The following is a 20,104-nucleotide window of genomic DNA, read 5'->3' as shown; positions in this document are numbered from 1 at the left end:
TTATCCCCGTCTGCTGTCCCCACATGCTTCAAGAGGGCCACCATTGTTCCTGTTCCCAAGAAATCAAAGGTAACTGAGCTAAATGACTACCGCCCTGTAGCACTCACTTCCATCATCATGAAGTGCTTTGAGAGACTAGTCAAGGACCATATCACCTCCACCTTACCTGACACCCTAGACCCACTCCAATTTGCTTACCGCCCCAATAGGTCCACAGATGACGCAATCGTCATCACATTGCACACTGCCCTATCCCATCTGGACAAGAGGAATACCTATGTAAGAATGCTGTTCATCGATTACAGCTCAGCATTTAACACCATAGTACCCTCCAAACTCGTCATTAAACTCGAGACCCTGGGTCTTGACCCCGCCCTGTGCAACTGGGTCCTGGACTTCCTGACGGGGCGCCCCCAGGTGGTGAGGGTAGGTAACAACATCTCCACCCCGCTGATCCTCAACACTGGGTCCACACAAGGGTGCGTTCTCAGCCCTCTCCTGTACTCCCTGTTCACCCACAACTGCGTGGCGATGCACGCCTCCATCTCTATCATCAAGTTTGCAGACGACACTACAGTGGTAGGCTTAATTACCAACAACTACAGCGAGGAGGTGAGGGCCCTCGACGTGTGGTGTCAGGAAAATAACCTCACACTCAATGTCAACAAAACAAAGGAGATGATCGTGGACTTCAGGAAACAGCAGAGGGAGCAGCCCCCTATCCACATCGACGGGACAGTAGTGGAGAGGGTGGAGAGTTTTAAGTTCCTCGGCGTACACATCACAGACAAACTGAAATGGTCCACCCACACAGACAGCGTGGTGAAGAAGGCGCAGCAGCACCTCTTCAACCTCAGGAGGCTGAAGAAATTCAGCTTGTCACCAAAAACACTCACAAACTTTTACAGATGCACAATCGAGAGCATCCTGTCGGGCTGTATCACCGCCTGGTACGGCAACTGCTCCGCCCATAACCGGAAGACTCTCCAGAGCGTAGTGAGGTCTGCACAACGCATCACCGGGTGCCAACTACCTGCCCTCCAGGACACCTACACCACCCGATGTCACAGGAAGGCCAAAAAGATAATCAAGGACAACAACCACCCGAGCCACTGCCTGTTCACCCCGCTATCATCCAGAAGGCGAGGTCAGTACAGGTGCATCAAAGCGGGGATCGAGAGACTGAAAAACAGCTTCTATCTCATGGCCATCAGACTGTTAAACATTGACATTAACATTGAGTGGCTGCTGCCAACATACTGACTCAACTCCAGCCACTTTAATAATGGAAACATTTATGTAATCAACTTATCACTAGCCACTTTATATATAATGTTTACATACCCTACATTACTCATCTCATATGTATATACTGTACTCTATACCATCTGCTGCATCTGCCATCTTGATGTAATGTATCACTAGCCACTTTAAATTAATGCCACTTTATATAATGTTTTCATACCCTACATTACTCATCTCATATGTATATACTGTACTCTATACCATAGATCTTGCCTATGCCGTTCGGCCATCACTCATTTATATATTTTTATGTACATATTCATATTCATTCCTTTACACTTGTGTGTATAAGATAGTTGTTGTGGAATTGTTAGGTTATATTACTTGTTAGATATTACTGCATGGTCGGAACTAGAAGCACAAGCATTTCGCTACACTCGCATTAACATTTGCTAACCATGTGGATGTGACAAATACATTTTATTTTATTTTATTTTGACTTTAATTGAGGAAAAAATAAATGTACTTATGACCGTGATATGTGGTTGTCTCACCTAGCTATCTTAAGATGAATGCACTGTAAGTCGCTTTGGATATGAGTGCCATAGGGAATGAGAGGAACGGTGTTAAAATCTACTTACACACACACATACCCACACGCACACGCACGCACGCACTCACACACGAACGCACGCACACACACACACACACACACACACACACACACACACACACACACACACACACACACACACACACACACACACACACACACACACACACACACACACACACACACACACACACACATGCGTGGCCTGGTAGCAGCTGAGACATGTACCAGTGCTAGTAGGTAGTGGAAGAGAATGGTGCATGATAATCAATGTGCAGCCTATTGATTACTGCAGTAGCAGTCAGTACACTGCAGCAGTAGACTAGGACTTCCACCATCCCTCTCTCCTCCTTTCTCTCTTTCTCCCTCCCTCTCTCCTCCTCCTTATCTATGGGAAAAGATAAAAGGTAATACATCACCAGAATGCCAGGACTGCTTAGCGAGTGGAAGAGGAGGAGGGAGGGAGGGAGGGAGGGAGGGAGGGAGGGAGGGAGGGAGGGAGGGAGGGAGGGAGGGAGGGAGGGAGGGAGGGAGGGAGGGAGGGAGGGAGGGAGGTATACATTCGAAGAGAGGAATATTTGGTAGAGGGGAATTTTTTTAAATTGTTCTCCTAACTGAGCACTTTGGTCACCTTTGTGATTATACTACGTTAAACTTTGAGCTGAGGCTAAAGTCTCGAACCCTAACTGTTTGTATGTCTGTGTGTGTTAGTGTGTGTGTTTGTGCGTGCATGTGTGCATGTGTGTGTTTGTGCATATGTGTACGCTGCAAACTGTTCAGCTGAAAAGCAGGCCCTGACTCTCCCCCTTCTTCCTCTCTCCCCTCCTCTTGCAGAAGAAGAGCCGAGAGGAGAGTTGTGGTGAGGGTAGTGGGGTGGAGATCCTAGAGAACAAGCCGTATGAGGATGGTCCAGGCGGGTCGGGTCAGTACACACACAAGGTGTACCACATCGGGAAACACATCCCCTCATGGTTCTGCTCCATCCTGCCTCAGGCTGCTCTACGCGTGGAGGAGGAGTCCTGGAACGCCTACCCATACACACGCACACGGTGAGAGGGAAGACACCCACATAGTAATACAGTATGCATCAACACACACCCTTGCATCAACACACCCTGACATCAATACATCTTTACATCAACACACCTTTACATCAGTACACCCTAACATCAATACACCTTTACATCAACACACCCTTACGTCAATACACCCTTACATCAACACACCCTTACATCAACACACCCTTACATCAATACACCTTTACATCAACACATCCTTACATCAATACTCCCTTACATCAATACACCTTTACATCAACACACCCTTACATCAATACACCTTTACATCAACACACCTTTACATCAATACACCTTTACATCAACACACCTTTACATCAACACACCTTTACATCAATACACCTTTACATCAACACACCTTTACATCAGTACACCCTAACATCAATACACCTTTACATCAGCACACCTTTACATCAACACACCTTTACATCAATACACCCTTACATCAATACACCCTTACATCAGTACACTCTAACATCAATAAACCCTTACATCAGTACACCCTTACATCAATACAGCCTTTCATCAGCACACCCTTACATCAACACGCCCTAACATCAACACACCCTTACATCAACACACCCTTACATCAACACACCCTTAAATCAACACACTCTTACATCAATACACCTTTACATCAACACACCTTTACATCAACACACCCTTACATCAACACACCCTTAAATCAACACACTCTTACATCAACACACCCTAACATCAACACACCCTTACATCAACACACCCTTACATCAGTACACTCTAACATCAATAAACCCTTACATCAGTACACCCTAACATCAACACACCCTTACATCAACACACCCTTACATCAGTACACTCTAACATCAATAAACCCTTACATCAGTACACCCTAACATCAACACACCCTTACATCAACACACCCTTACATCAGTACACTCTAACATCAATAAACCCTTACATCAACACACCTTTACATCAACACACCCTAACATCAACACACCCTTACATCAACACACCCTTACATCAGTACACCCAAACATCAGTACACCCTTACATCAGTACACCCTTATATCAGTGAACACACCCTTACATCAACACACCTGTACATCAATACACCCTTACATCAACACACCCTTACATCAACACACCCTTACATCAGTACACCCTTACATCAACACACCCTTACATCAGTACACCCAAACATCAGTACACCCTTACATCAGTACACCCAAACATCAGTACACCCTTACATCAGTACACCCTTACATCAACACACCCTAACATCAACACACCCTTAAATCAACACACCCTTACATCAACACACCCTTAAATCAACACACCCTTACATCAGTACACCATTACATCAACACACCCTTACATCAACACACCCTTAAATCAACACACCCTTACATCAGTACACCATTACATCAACACACCCTTACATCAACACACTCTTACATCAACACACCCTTATCATCAGTACACCCTTACATCAGTACACCCTTACATCAGTACACCCTTATCATCAGTACACCCTTACATCAGTACACCCTTACATCAGTACACCCTTATCATCAGTACACCCTTACATCAGTACACCCTTATATCAGTGAACACACCCTTACATCAACACACCTGTACATCAATACACCCTTACATCAGTATACCCTTACATCAACACACCCTTACATCAACACACCCTTACATCAACACACTCTTACATCAACACACCCTTACATCAACACACCCTTACATCAACACACTCTTACATCAACACACCCTTATCATCAGTACACCCTTATCATCAGTACACCCTTATCATCAGTACACCCTTACATCAGTACACCCTTACATCAGTACACCCTTACATCAGTACACCCTTACATCAGTACACCCATCAATACATCAGTACACCCTGTGCATCCCTATCAGTACACCCCTACCCTACATCAACCCTACACCCCTACCCTACATCAACACAACCTTATACCCCGACCCTACATCAACACACCCCTAACCTCATCCCTACCCTACACCCCTACCCTCATCAGTACACCCCATCATCAGTACAGCCCTAACATCAGTACACCCCCTAACCTACATCAGTACACCCCAACCTTATCAGTACAGCCCTAACCTACATCAACCTACACCCTACCCTACATCAACACACCTTACATCAACCTTATACCCTTATCATCAGTACACCCTTATCATCAGTACACCCTTATCATCAGTACACCCTAACCTTATACATCAGCCCTTACATCAACACACCCTTACATCAACACACTCTTACATCAACACACCCTTATCATCAGTACACCCTTATCATCAGTACACCCTTACATCAGTATACCCTTACATCAACACACCCTTACATCAATACACATATCACTTTGTGGCCCTGACGCCGGGAGTTGTGCATCCCTATCCTACTCCCCTACCCTACAGCCCTACCCTACACCCCTACCCTACACTCCTACCTTACACCCCAACCTTATACCCCGACCCTACAGCCCTAACCTACACCCCTAACCTACACCCCTACCCTACAGCACTAACCTACACCCCTATCCTGCACCCTTACCTTGCACCCCTACCCCACACCCTTACCTTACACCCCTACCCTGCTCCCCTACCTTGCGCCCCTACCCTCCACCTCTACCTTACACCCCTACCCTACACCCCTACACCACATCCCTGCCCTACAACCCTACTCCACACCCCTACCTTACACCCCTACCTTACACCCTTAACCCACACGCCTACCCCACATCCCTACCCTACACACCTACCTCACACCCCTACACAAGGACAAGATGTGAAAGAGACATGCTCCTAACCCCCCAACCTCCTTCTCCCCTCTTACTACTTTGCTTACTCTCCCTCTCTCCCGCTCTCCCTCTCTCCCGCTCTCCCTCTCTCCCTCTCTCCCGCTCTCCCTCTCTCCCGCTCTCCCTCTCTCCCACTCTCCCTCTCTCCCGCTCTCCCGCTCTCCCTCTCTCCCTCTCTCCTGCTCTCCCTCTCTCTCTCTCCTTCTCTCCCGCTCTCCCTCACTCCCGCTCTCCCTCTCTCTCTCTCTCTGTCTTTCCAGGTATACCTGTCCATTCGTAGAGAAGTTCTCCATAGACATTGAGACGTATTATAAACCTGACACAGGGACCCAAGAGTGCTTCAATCTGTCATCTGCAGACAAAAGAGCGAGGACTGTAGGTATGGTACACACACACACACACACACAAACACACAAACAAACACACACACACACACACACCTCACCTTCTCAAGCATACTGTTCTCAGTCTGTCTGTCTTGGCTTCATGGATTTCGGAGAGCAGTCAGTGATTCACTGTTTCACACACACACACACACACACACACACACACACACACACACACACACACACACACACACACACACACACACACACACACACACACACACACACACACACACACACACACACACACACAGTGACACACTCACAGACTGGGCAGCTGTATACAGCAGGGACTTCTAGTGGCTTCTAAGCCACCTCTAGTGGCTCCTAGCCAGCTGTATACAGCTAGGACCTCTAGTGGCTTCAAAGCCACGTCTAGTGGCTCTAGCGGCTTCTAGCCAGCTGTATACAGCAGGGACCTCTAGTGGCTTCTAGCCAGCTGTATACAGCAGGGACCTCTAGTGGCTCCTAGCCAGCTGTATACAGCAGGGACCTCTAGTGGCTCCTAGCCAGCTGTATACAGCAGGGACCTCTAGTGGCACCTAGCCAGCTGTATACAGCAGGGACCTCTAGTGGCACCTAGCCAGCTGTATACAGCAGGGACCTCTAGTGGCTCCTAGCCATGGTTTTAAAGGTCTATGCTTTTTTTAGTTCTATTCTGGTTCCCTCCAAACCCATTCACTCCAAAAAGTAACCATCCAGAATTCACTACATGGCTCATTGTGGTCTGTGCCCTGTACTGACAGTGTGATTGTGTGTTCATCCCCCAGACCCCATTGATATTGTGAAGGATTACATTGCGCCCCATGAGTACCTGGTTGAGGAGGACCCTAAGCTGTATGTATCGGTGAAAACCCAGCGAGGACCACTGACTGACGACTGGATCGAAATGATCAACCAGAACCCCACCCAGAACCCGGTCATGTGTGCCTACAAGCTCTGCAAGGTGGAGTTCAGATACTGGGGCATGCAGTCCAAGATAGAACGCTTCATACACGATGTTGGTAGGTACTGTGTGTGTGTGTGTGCGTGCGTGCGTGTGCGTGCGTGCGTGTGTGTGTTTTCCTGTACAGTAGCCCATTTAGAGTTAGTTGATTATTGCTGGAGACACCTGGCTAACTTTCCATCTCCTTACGCTCTGCTGCTGGTGTGAGATTTCAAGCCTGACTGATCACTGTTGACTTAGTAGAAGTACATGTTGTGTGTGTGTGTGTGTGTGTGTGTGTGTGTGTGTGTGTGTGTGTGTGTGTGTGTGTGTGTGTGTGTGTGTGTGTGTGTGTGTGTGTGTGTGTGTGTGTGTGTGTGTGTGTGTGTGTGTGTGTACTGTATTGAGTGTGTGACTGATCTGTGTGTTGTTCCTGCATGGTGCTTGATCAGTACATTAGGATTGACAGGTTCATTAGTGTATTTCTAATGATGCATGATTGATGGGTACTGAGAGAAAGAGAGAGGTGAATCATTGAATTGTTTGGAATTGAGAGAAATGTCTGTGATAATGTTATTAATGTCCTGCCCTTCCCTTTCCCCTCCTCCCCCCAGGCCTGTGTAAGGTGATGGATGATTAGTTAGTTAATTAGTTAGTTAGTTATGATACTAACTTGTCCTCTCCTCCCCCCAGGCCTGTGTAAGGTGATGGATGATTAGTTAGTTAATTAGTTAGTTAGTTATGATACTAACTTGTCCTCTCCTCCCCCCAGGCCTGTGTAAGGTGATGGATGATTAGTTAGTTAATTAGCTAGTTAGTTAGTTAGTTATGATACTAACTTGTCCTCCCCTCCCCCCAGGCCTGTGTAAGGTGATGGATGATTAGTTAGTTAATTAGTTAGTTAGTTAGTTAGTTAGTTATGATACTAACTTGTCCTCTCCTCCCCCCAGGCCTGTGTAAGGTGATGGATGATTAGTTAGTTAATTAGTTAGTTAGTTAGTTATGATACTAACTTGTCCTCTCCTCCCCCCAGGCCTGTGTAAGGTGATGGATGATTAGTTAGTTAATTAGCTAGTTAGTTAGTTAGTTATGATACTAACTTGTCCTCTCCTCCCCCCAGGCCTGTGTAAGGTGATGGATGATTAGTTAGTTAATTAGTTAGTTAGTTAGTTATGATACTAACTTGTCCTCTCCTCCCCCCAGGCCTGTGTAAGGTGATGGATGATTAGTTAGTTAATTAGCTAGTTAGTTAGTTAGTTATGATACTAACTTGTCCTCTCCTCCCCCCAGGCCTGTGTAAGGTGATGGATGATTAGTTAGTTAATTAGTTAGTTAGTTAGTTAGTTAGTTATGATACTAACTTGTCCTCTCCTCCCCCCAGGCCTGTGTAAGGTGATGGATGATTAGTTAGTTAATTAGTTAGTTAGTTAGTTATGATACTAACTTGTCCTAGGCCTGTGTAAGGTGATGGATGATTAGTTAGTTAATTAGCTAGTTAGTTAGTTAGTTATGATACTAACTTGTCCTCTCCTCCCCCCAGGCCTGTGTAAGGTGATGGATGATTAGTTAGTTAATTAGTTAGTTAGTTAGTTAGTTAGTTAGTTATGATACTAACTTGTCCTCTCCTCCCCCCAGGCCTGTGTAAGGTGATGGATGATTAGTTAGTTAATTAGTTAGTTAGTTAGTTAGTTAGTTAGTTAGTTAGTTAGTTAGTTAGTTAGTATCATAACTAACTTGTCCTCTCCTCCCTCAGGCCTGTGTAAGGTGATGGATGATTAGTTAGTTAATTAGTTAGTTAGTTAGTTAGTTATGATACTAACTTGTCCTCTCCTGCCCCCAGGCCTGTGTAAGGTGATGGATGATTAGTTAGTTAGTTAGTTTGTTAATTAATTAGTTAGTTATGATACTAACTTGTCCTCTCCTCCCTGCAGGCCTGTGTAAGGTGATGGATGATTATTTAGTTAGTTAGTTAGCTAGTTAGTTAATTAGTTCGTTATGATACTAACCTGTCCTCTCCTCTCTGCAGGCCTGTGTAAGGTGATGGATGATTAGTTAGTTAGTTAGCTAGTTAGTTAATTAGTTCGTTATGATACTAACCTGTCTTCTCCTCTCCCCAGGCCTGCGTAAGGTGATGGTGCGTGCCCACCGGCAGGCGTGGTGCTGGCAGGATGAATGGTACGGTCTGACCATAGAGGACATCAGACAGTTGGAGCTGGAGACCCAGCTAGCCCTGGCCACGAAGATGGCCCAGTACAGCCTCAGTGACATCGAGGAGGGGGTAACAGAGTCCAACAGGACCCCCGTCACACCTGACCAGGACTTGGAGGGGGCCCTGCGGGACGGGGGCGAGGTGGAGGGAGGAGGGGCAGGGCTGGGAGATGCGTTACATACGCGTGGAGAGCTCACCAAGCAGTGGTCAACTTCGTCCAGGTCGTCTAATAGATCCTCGAAGAGAGGAGGTGAGTGGGAAAAGCCTTTAACTTTACAAATCTCAAATCAACCCCTAGACCCGAGTCACTTTTTAAGTGGACAAGGTGGAGCTTATAAACATCACTGCTACTCTACAAGACGTTTCCCTAGCAGGAGTTTCACTTGACCCAACAAACATGAGAGAATAGTGCCCTCACCATAGAGAATGATAGAGGCCTCTAGTGGCCAAAAGGCTGTGTTAGCATGGGCAGCGACATTGAGGGCTTCCACCATTTTAATGTAATCAACTGGGTGGGACTACCAACTTCTTCGGATGATCCCTCCTGGTGACCCTGTTGGAGTCATGTCCAACCAGGTCATCAGGAGGGATCAGCTAATCATGAAGAAGATAATTGACTACTTCAAAATAGAGATTTCCTCAATGGTGCTGCCCATGCTGTCACAGACACTTTAATCTATAATGGCACAGATACAAAGATTAGTCCTCTCTCGCTCCCCCCCTCACACACACACAGGAAGTCCTGTGAACCAGAACATCTCAGAGTGGCGGATGCAGAGTATCGCTCGTGACTCAGAGGACAGCACTGACGACGAGTTCTTCGATGCTCCCGGTATGCTATTACATGTTATTACAAACAGTTATTACAGTGGCTACAGTAACTACTATCAGCTCATACTGATGTTATATCTATCTCATCAGAAGATTTGTCTGACAACAATATGTTATTCCATTATTAAATGTTATTCCATGTGATTAAATGTTGTTATATTACTGTTATTACAACTACAATAGTTACTGATGTTATACTGATGTTATGCTGATATGCTAATGTTGAACTGATGTTGAACTGATGTTATGCTAATGTTCAACTGCTGTTATGCTGATGTTATACTGATGTTGTGCTGATGTTAATTATACTGATGTTATACTGATGTTGTGCTGCTGTTATGCTGATGTTATACTGATGTTATGCTGATGTTATACTGATGTTATGCTGATGTTATACTGATGTTGTGCTGATGTTATACTGATGTTAAGCTGATGTTATACTGATGTTATGCTGATGTTATACTGATGTTATGCTGATGTTATGCTGATGTTAAGCTGATGTTATACTGATGTTATGCTGATGTTATACTGATGATATACTGATGTTATACTGATGATATACTGATGTTGTGCTGATGTTATGCTGATGTTATACTGATGTTATATTGATGTTATGCTGATGTTATACTGATGTTGTGCTGATGTTATGCTGATGTTATACTGATGTTATATTGATGTTATGCTGATGTTATACTGATGTTATGCTGATGTTATACTGATGTTATGCTGATGTTATGCTGATGTTAAGCTGATGTTATACTGATGTTAATGCAATGTTATACTGATGTTGTGCTGATGTTATACTGATGTTGTGCTGATGTTATGCTGATGTTATACTGATGGTATGCTGACGTAATACTGATGTTATACTGATGTTATACTGATGTTAATGCAATGTTATACTGATGTTGTGCTGATGTTATACTGATGTTGTGCTGATGTTATGCGGATGGTATGCTGACGTAATACTGATTTTATAGTGATGTTATACTGATGTTGTGCTGATGTTATACTGATGGTATGCTGATGTTATGCTGATGTTAAGCTGATGTTATACTGATGATGTTCTGATATTATATTGATGTTATACTGATGTTATACTGATGTTAAGCTGATGTTATACTGATGTTATGCTGATGTTATGCTGATGTTAAGCTAATGTTATACTGATGTTGTGCTGATGTTATACTGATGTTGTGCTGATGTTATACTGATGTTATGCTGATGTTATACTGATGTTAAGCTGATGTTATACTGATGTTATGCTGATGTTATACTGATGTTATGCTGATGTTATGCTGATGTTAAGCTGATGTTATACTGATGATGTTCTGATATTATATTGATGTTATACTGATGTTATACTGATGTTATACTGATGTTATACTGATGTTGTGCCGATGTTATACTGATGATGTAGATGATATACTGATGTTATGCTGATGTTGTGCTGATGTTATACTGATGATGTAGACGATATACTGATGTTATACTGATGTTGTGCTGATGTTATACTGATGATGTAGACGATATACTGATGTTATACTGATGTTATACTGATGGTATGCTGATGTTATACTGATGTTATACTGATGTTGTGCTGATGTTATACTGATGTTATACTGATGTTGTGCTGATGTTATACTGATGTTATACTGATGTTGTGCTGATGTTATACTGATGGTATGCTGACGTAATACTAATTTTATAGCGATGTTATACTAATGTTATGCTGATGTTATGCTGTGTCTGTCTCTTCAGAGGACTTCTCTGGAGATGAGGAGATGTCATTACATGCCAAGGAGATGAACAAGTGGAGTTCCAACGACCTGATGGACAAGATAGAGACTACAGAGACAGACGAAGGCCAGGGTAGGAGCACACACACACGCACACACACGTTCCGTTCCTCATTTATATTTCAGATCTTCATATCCAATCTCGTCCTTCAGGAAGTTAATTTGTTTAATAAAAGTTAATTGTGTGTGTGTGTGTTTTCACATGTGTTTGTCTTCGTGTCTGTCTGTGTGTGTGTGTCTGTCTGTCTGTGTGTGTCTGTCTGTCTGTGTGTGTGTGTCTGTCTGTCTGTGTGTGTATGTGTATTTACAGAGAGCCTGTATCAGGAGTCGGGTGAAGACTATATAGTAACCAGTAGTGAGGAACGACTGATTGAGGTATGCTTCCACTGTAGCTACAGTATGAAGACTGTATGAGAGTATTCATGAGGTTCTCACAGACCTGGTAAACAACGACATGAGGTTCTCACAGACCAGGTAAACAACGACATGAGGTTCTCACAGACCTGGTAAACAATGACATGAGGTTCTCACAGACCTGGTAAACAACGACATGAGGTTCTCATAGACCTGGTAAACAACGACATGAGGTTCTCACAGACCAGGTAAACAACGACATGAGGTTCTCACAGACCTGGTAAACAATGACATGAGGTTCTCACAGACCTGGTAAACAACGACATGAGGTTCTCACAGACCTGGTAAACAACGACATGAGGTTCTCACAGAACTGGTAAACAACGACATGAGGTTCTCACAGACCTGGTAAACAACGACATGAGGTTCTCACAGATGTTAGATTCTAATTATTAGAGTAAGAACTCAACGGACACTGTGAAAGCTTAAACCAAGTTTATTCTTCCCAAAGGATCGAACAGCTGAATCGACAAAGACATGGTTACAATAATGGTGGTAAATGTACCCCACTTTGGGTGGAGTCTCCTCCTCGCTAATTGCTAGGCAGGAAAATACTTGATACGGGCAATACACTTTTTCTTCTCCCTTAACGTGACCTGACCTGACCTCGACCCCCTTCATCACTAATCCATGGCTCTCTCCCTTTATCAATGCCTGCCACATGTGATCGCTTTCCCTGCACTCGTTTAAGAGTTAGTACCCAGAATCCATCACAGACAAGAGTAAACATCATTGTGAGGTTCTCACAGACCTGGTAAACAACGACATGAGATTCTCACAGAGGATTACTTACTATAGAATCACAAGTTCTTAACAACATTTCATAACAATACATGAACAGCAATGTTTGCAGTTGAACTGTACGTCTTTGGTACTGGAACAGTTGACTTGGTAAAGTTGTCTGAAGCTGATCCCAGGGGGAGAGAGAACGTCACAGTGTCTCTGGGATCACACACACACATATTAAATGAATGTTTGTTGTTGCGCTTTGTGTTCAGCGGCACGTCTCTCTGATACAGACACGTAGACACCACACAGGCACACACACAAGTACACACAGACACACACAAATACACACAGACACACAGGCACACACAAGTACACACAGACACACACAAATACACACAGACACAAAGGCACACACAAATACACACAGACACACACAAATACACACAGGCACACACACAGGCACACACGCACACACACAGACACACACACACATACACAAACAGGCACACACATCATCTCAGTGTGTTATCCACTCTGTGTCCAGCGTCACGTCTCTAGTAAACGGAGACGTCGTTCCACTGTCAGGTCCCACAGACGACCAGCTGTAAGTCTGACCTTTAACCTCTGAGGTTCAGAGGTAGCCTTTAGAACTCCAATGCCCTGTGGTGTGAGTAGGTTCCCAGTAGTACAAGGTAAAACAAATCCTGTTGTGTTTATGGTAACTTACTGGAATCCAGTTACTTGTAAGTTATTGTCAACTGTTAAACCAAAGTTTCTTTGGAAATTACAGTAACATTCTGTACTTTTTATACAGAAAATTGCAGGTAAATGGCTGCCAGTAAGTTACCGGAAAAACAACTGGATATTTTTGTTCGTGTAGGGTGTTGTGTTAGGTCACTCAGATCATACTGTAGGCCAATGTTCCCTCTAACCTGCGCCCGTGTGCGGGTGCTCAGTAGCCCAGAGACTGGTGTGCAGGGCGCAGAAGAAATATCAGCCAACAGAGACAAGCCCAAGATTGAACTTCACTTAACTTTGTAGAGTTTTCCCAGTTTTTTAAAACTATCAACCTTTCCCTTTACTGTGGCAGACTGTTAAACAGCCACCACTAACATTGAGTGGCTGCTGCCAACACACTGACACTGACTCAACTCCAGCCACTTTAATGGGAACTGATGGGAAATGATGTAAATATATCACTAGCCACTTTAAACAATGCTACCTTATATAATGTTACTTACCCTACATTATTCATCTCATATGCATACGTATATACTGTACTCTATATCATCGACTGCATCCTTATGTAATACATGTATCACTAGCCACTTTAACTATGCCACTTTGTTTACATACTCATCTCATATGTATATACTGTACTCGATACCATCTACTGTATCTTGCCTTGCTGCTCTGTACCATCACTCATTCATATATCCTTATGTACATATTCTTTATCCCCTTACACTGTGTATAAGACAGTAGTTTAGGAATTGTTAGTTAGATTACTTGTTGGTTATTACTGCATTGTCGGAACTAGAAGCACAAGCATTTCGCTACACTCGCATTAACATCTGCTAACCATGTGTATGTGACAAATAACATTTGATTTGATTTGATTTGAAAGACAAGGTCCTGAAAAGGGGATGTTTCTTTTTTTGCTGAGTTTATATAATTTGTAGTGAGCAATATGGGAGTGCTTTTTTTAGTAACATTTATTTAACTAGGCAAGTCAGTTAAGAACACATTCTTATTTACAATGATAGCCTAGGAACAGTGGGTTAACTGCCTTGTTCAGGGGCAGAATGACAGATTTTTACCTTGTCAGCTCAGGGATTCAATCTTGCAACCTTTCGGTTACTGGACCAACACTCTAACCACTAGGCCACCTGCCGCCCCAGCTGATTGCTTCCTACAGGAGCACAAAACGGGTACAGTGCATTTGGAAAGTGTTCAGACCCCTTGACTTTTTCCACATTTTATTACGTTACAATTTTATTCTAAAATCGATTAAATCGTTTTTTCTCTCATCATTCTACACACAATACCCCATAATGACAAAACGAAAACAGGCTTTTAGAAATGTTTAGAAATGTATTAAAATTAATAAATGGAAATATCACATTTACATAAATACACATAAGTACACAGACCATTTACTCAGTACTATGTTGAAGCACATTTACATTTTACATTTAAGTCATTTAGCAGACGCTCTTATCCAGAGCGACTTACAAATTGGTGAATTCACCTTCTGACATCCAGTGGAACAGCCACTTTACAATAGTGCATCTAAATCATCAAGGGGGGGGGTGAGAAGGATTACTTATCCTATCCTAGGTATTCCTTGAAGAGGTGGGGTTTCAGGTGTCTCCGGAAGGTGGTGATTGACTCCGCTGTCCTGGCGTCGTGAGGGAGTTTGTTCCACCATTGGGGGGCCAGAGCAGCGAACAGTTTTGACTGGGCTGAGCGGGAACTGTACTTCCTCAGTGGTAGGGAGGCGAGCAGGCCAGAGGTGGATGAACGCAGTGCCCTTGCTTGGGTGTAGGGCCTGATCAGAGCCTGGAGGTACTGCGTGCCGTTCCCCTCACAGCTCCGTAGGCAAGCACCATGGTCTTGTAGCGGATGCGAGCTTCAACTGGAAGCCAGTGGAGAGAGCGGAGGAGCGGGGTGACGTGAGAGAACTTGGGAAGGTTGAACACCAGACGGGCTGCGGCGTTCTGGATGAGTTGTAGGGGTTTAATGGCACAGGCAGGGAGCCCAGCCAACAGCGAGTTGCAGTAATCCAGACGGGAGATGACAAGTGCCTGGATTAGGACCTGCGCCGCTTCCTGTGTGAGGCAGGGTCGTACTCTGCGGATGTTGTAGAGCATGAACCTACAGGAACGGGCCACCGCCATGATGTTGGTTGAGAACGACAGGGTGTTGTCCAGGATCACGCCAAGGTTCTTAGCGCTCTGGGAGGAGGACACAATGGAGTTGTCAACCGTGATGGCGAGATCATGGAACGGGCAGTCCTTCCCGGGAGGAAGAGCAGCTCCGTCTTGCCGAGGTTCAGCTTGAGGTGGTGATCCGTCATCCACACTGATATGTCTGCCAGACATGCAGAGATGCGATTCGCCACCTGGTCATCAGAAGGGGGAAAGGAGAAGATTAATTGTGTGTCGTCTGCATAGCAATGATAGGAGAGACCATGTGAGGTTATGACAGAGCCAAGTGACTTGGTGTATAGCGAGAATAGGAGAGGGCCTAGAACAGAGCCCTGGGGGACACCAGTGGTGAGAGCGCGTGGCGAGGAGACAGATTCTCGCCACGCCACCTGGTAGGAGCGACCTGTCAGGTAGGACGCAATCCAAGCGTGGGCCGCGCGGAGATGCCCAACTCGGAGAGGGTGGAGAGGAGGATCTGATGGTTCACAGTATCGAAGGCAGCCGATAGGTCTAGAAGGATGAGAGCAGAGGAGAGAGAGTTAGCTTTAGCAGTGCGGAGCGCCTCCGTGATACAGAGAAGAGCAGTCTCAGTTGAATGACTAGTCTTGAAACCTGACTGATTTGGATCAAGAAGGTCATTCTGAGAGAGATAGCGGGAGAGCTGGCCAAGGACGGCACGTTCAAGAGTTTTGGAGAGAAAGAAAGAAGGGATACTGGTCTGTAGTTGTTGACATCGGAGGGATCGAGTGTAGGTTTTTTCAGAAGGGGTGCAACTCTCGCTCTCTTGAAGACGGAAGGGACGTAGCCAGCGGTCAGGGATGAGTTGATGAGCGAGGTGAGGTAAGGGAGAAGGTCTCCGGAAATGGTCTGGAGAAGAGAGGAGGGGATAGGGTCGAGCGGGCAGGTTGTTGGGCGGCCGGCCGTCACAAGAAGCGAGATTTCATCTGGAGAGAGAGGGGAGAAAGAGGTCAGAGCACAGGGTAGGGCAGTGTGAGCAGAACCAGTGGTGTCGTTTGACTTAGCAACGAGGATCGGATGTCGTCGACCTTCTTTTCAAAATGGTTGACGAAGTCATCTGCAGAGAGGGAGGAGGGGGGGGAGGATTCAGGAGGGAGGAGAAGGTGGCAAAGAGCTTCCTAGGGTTAGAGGCAGATGCTTGGAATTTAGAGTGGTAAAAAGTGGCTTTAGCAGCAGAGACAGAGGAGGAAAATGTAGAGAGGAGGGAGTGAAAGGATGCCAGGTCCGCAGGGAGGCGAGTTTTCCTCCATTTCCGCTCGGCTGCCCGGAGCTCTGTTCTGTGAGCTCGCAATGAGTCATCGAGCCACGGAGCGGGAGGGGAGGACCGAGCCGGCCTGGAGGATAGGGGACATAGAGAGTCAAAGGATGCAGAAAGGGAAGAGAGGAGGGTTGAGGAGGCAGAATCAGGAGATAGGTTGGAGAAGGTATGAGCAGTGGGAAGAGATGATAGGATGGAAGAGGAGAGTGTAGCGGGGGAGAGAGAGCGAAGGTTGGGACGGCGCGATACCATCCGAGTAGGGGCAGTGTGGGAAGTGTTGGATGAGAGCGAGAGGGAAAAGGATACAAGGTAGTGGTCGGAGACTTGGAGGGTTAGTGGAAGAACAGCATCTAGTAAAGATGAGGTTGAGCGTATTGCCTGCCTTGTGAGTAGGGGGGGAAGGTGAGAGGGTGAGGTCAAAAGAGGAGAGGAGTGGAAAGAAGGAGGCAGAGAGGAATGAGTCAAAGGTAGACGTGGGGAGGTTAAAGTCGCCCAGGACTGTGAGAGGTGAGCCGTCCTCAGGAAAGGAGCTTATCAAGGCATCAAGCTCATTGATGAACTCTCCGAGGGAACCTGGAGGGCGATAAATGATAAGGATGTTAAGCTTGAAAGGGCTGGTAACTGTGACAGCATGGAATTCAAAGGAGGCGATAGACAGATGGGTAAGGGGAGAGAGAGAGAATGACCACTTGGGAGAGATGAGGATCCCGGTGCCACCACCCCGCTGACCAGAAGCTCTCGGGTGTGCGAGAACACGTGGGCGGACGAAGAGAGAGCAGTAGGAGTAGCAGTGTTATCTGTGGTGATCCATGTTTCCGTCAGTGCCAAGAAGTCGAGGACTGGAGGGAGGCATAGGCTGAGATGAACTCTGCCTTGTTGGCCGCAGATCGGCAGTTCCAGAGGCTACCGGAGACCTGGAACTCCACGTGGGTCGTGCGCGCTGGGACCACCAGATTAGGGTGGCCGCGGCCACGCGGTGTGGAGCGTTTGTATGGTCTGTGCAGAGAGGAGAGAACAGGGATAGATAGACACATAGTTGACAGGCTACAGAAGAGGCTACGCTAATGCAAAGGAGATTGGAATGACAAGTGGACTACACGTCTCGAATGTTCAGAAAGTTAAGCTTACGTAGCAAGAATCTTATTGACTAAAATGATTGAAATGCTACAGTACTGCTGGAGTAGGCTAGCTGGCAGTGGCTGCGTTGTTGACTTTGTAGGCTAGCTGGTAGTGGCTGCGATGTTGACACTACACTAATCAAGTCGTTCCGTCGAGTGTAATAGTTTCTACAGTGCTGCTATTCGGGGGCTAGCTGGCTAGCTAGCAGGTTGATTGCGTTACGTTACCTTAAAAGAACGACAATAGCTGGCTAGCTAACCTAGAAAATCGCTCTAGGCTACACAATTGTCTTAGATACAAAGACGGCTATGTAGCTAGCTAGCTACGATCAAACAAATCAAACCGTTGTACTGTAATAGTTTCTACAGTGCTGCTATTCGGGGGCTAGCTGGCTAGCTACGTTAAAGAACGACAATAGCTGGCCAGCTAACCTAGAAAATCGCTCTAGACTACACAATTGTCTTAGAAACAAAGACGGCCATGTAGCTGGCTAGCTACGATAAAACAAATCAAACCGTTGTACTGTAATGAAGTGAAATGAAAATGTGATACTACCTGTGGAGCGACGCGGAATGTTGACCGGGTAGTTGAAGTTCAATTCGGTAGAGGTTGGCTAGCTGTTGGCTAGCTAGCTAGCAGCATCTCCTACGTTAAGGACGACAAATAGCTGGCTAGCTAACCTCGGTAAATTAAGATAATCACTCTAAGTCTACACACTCTAAACTACACAATTATCTTGGGTACGAAGACAGCGAAGACAGCGAAGACAACTATGTAGCTAGCTGACACTACGCTAATCGAGTCGTTCAGTTGAGTGTAATAGTTTCTACAGTGCTGGTGGACAGTGGATGTTAGCTAGCTGCTTAGCTAGCTGCTGGGCAGATACGTTAGGACGACGAAATACGATAATTATGCAATTATCTTTGATACAAAGACAGCTATGTAGCTAGCTAAGAAGAAATTGCTAAGATTAGACAAATCAAACCGTTGTACTATAATGAAATGTAATGAAAATGTAATGAAAAGTTATACTACCTGCGGACCGAAGTGTAGATGCGACCGCTCGCTCCAACCCGCTCGCAAGCACCTTTGGCAGCGATTGTAGCTTTTAGTCTTCTTGGGTATGATGCTAGAAGCTTGGCACACCTGTATTTGGGGAGTTTCTCCCATTTTTCTCTGCAGATCCTCTCAAGCTCTTTCAGGTTTGATGGGGAGCGTTACTGCACAGCTATTTTCAGGTCTCTCCAGAGATATTCGGTTGGGTTTAAGTCCGGGCTCTGGCTGGGCCACTCACGGATATTCAGAGACTTGTCGCGAAGCCACTCCTATGTTGTCTTGGCTGTGTGCTTAAGGTCATTGTCTTGTTGGAAGGTGAACCTTCGCCCCAGTCTGAGGCCCTGAGCGCTCTGGAGCAGGTTTTCATCAAGGATCTCTCTGTACTTTGCTCTGTTCATCTTTCCCCTCGATCCTGACTAGTCTCCCAATCCCTGCCGTTAAAAAAAATCCCACAGCATGATGCTGCCACCACCATGCTTCACCGTAGGGATGGTGCCAGGTTTCCGCCAGACGTGATGCTTGGCATTCAGGCCAAAGAGTTCATTCTTGGTTTCATCAGGCCAGAGAATCTTGTTTCTCATCGTCTGAGAGTCCTTTAGGTGGCTTTTGGCAAACTCCAACCATGCTGTCATGTGCCTTTTACCGAGAAGAAGCTTTCGTCTGGCCACTATCATAAA

The 20,104-nt window shown here is 45.5% G+C and overlaps 1 protein-coding gene across 1 annotated transcript in view; it reads left to right on the top strand.

Annotated features, from left to right (window-relative positions):
• LOC135548234 (membrane-associated phosphatidylinositol transfer protein 2-like) overlaps positions 1–20,104 on the top strand; it is a 55,565-nt gene that overhangs the window by 11,054 nt on the left and 24,407 nt on the right. Inside the window, exons 2-8 of the mRNA XM_064977607.1 lie at positions 2,693–2,907; positions 6,014–6,132; positions 6,910–7,143; positions 9,182–9,523; positions 10,010–10,105; positions 11,866–11,976; positions 12,214–12,278. Of these exons, the coding sequence (XP_064833679.1) occupies positions 2,693–2,907; positions 6,014–6,132; positions 6,910–7,143; positions 9,182–9,523; positions 10,010–10,105; positions 11,866–11,976; positions 12,214–12,278 (1,182 nt within the window). The remainder of the gene's footprint in view (positions 1–2,692; positions 2,908–6,013; positions 6,133–6,909; positions 7,144–9,181; positions 9,524–10,009; positions 10,106–11,865; positions 11,977–12,213; positions 12,279–20,104) is intronic.

The sequence above is a fragment of the Oncorhynchus masou genome, chromosome 11, assembly GCF_036934945.1.
Source record: "Oncorhynchus masou masou isolate Uvic2021 chromosome 11, UVic_Omas_1.1, whole genome shotgun sequence".
Classification (NCBI taxonomy): domain Eukaryota; kingdom Metazoa; phylum Chordata; class Actinopteri; order Salmoniformes; family Salmonidae; genus Oncorhynchus; species Oncorhynchus masou.
The sequence above is the reverse complement of the archived record's forward strand: the minus strand, read 5'-3'. Positions and strand labels throughout refer to the sequence as shown.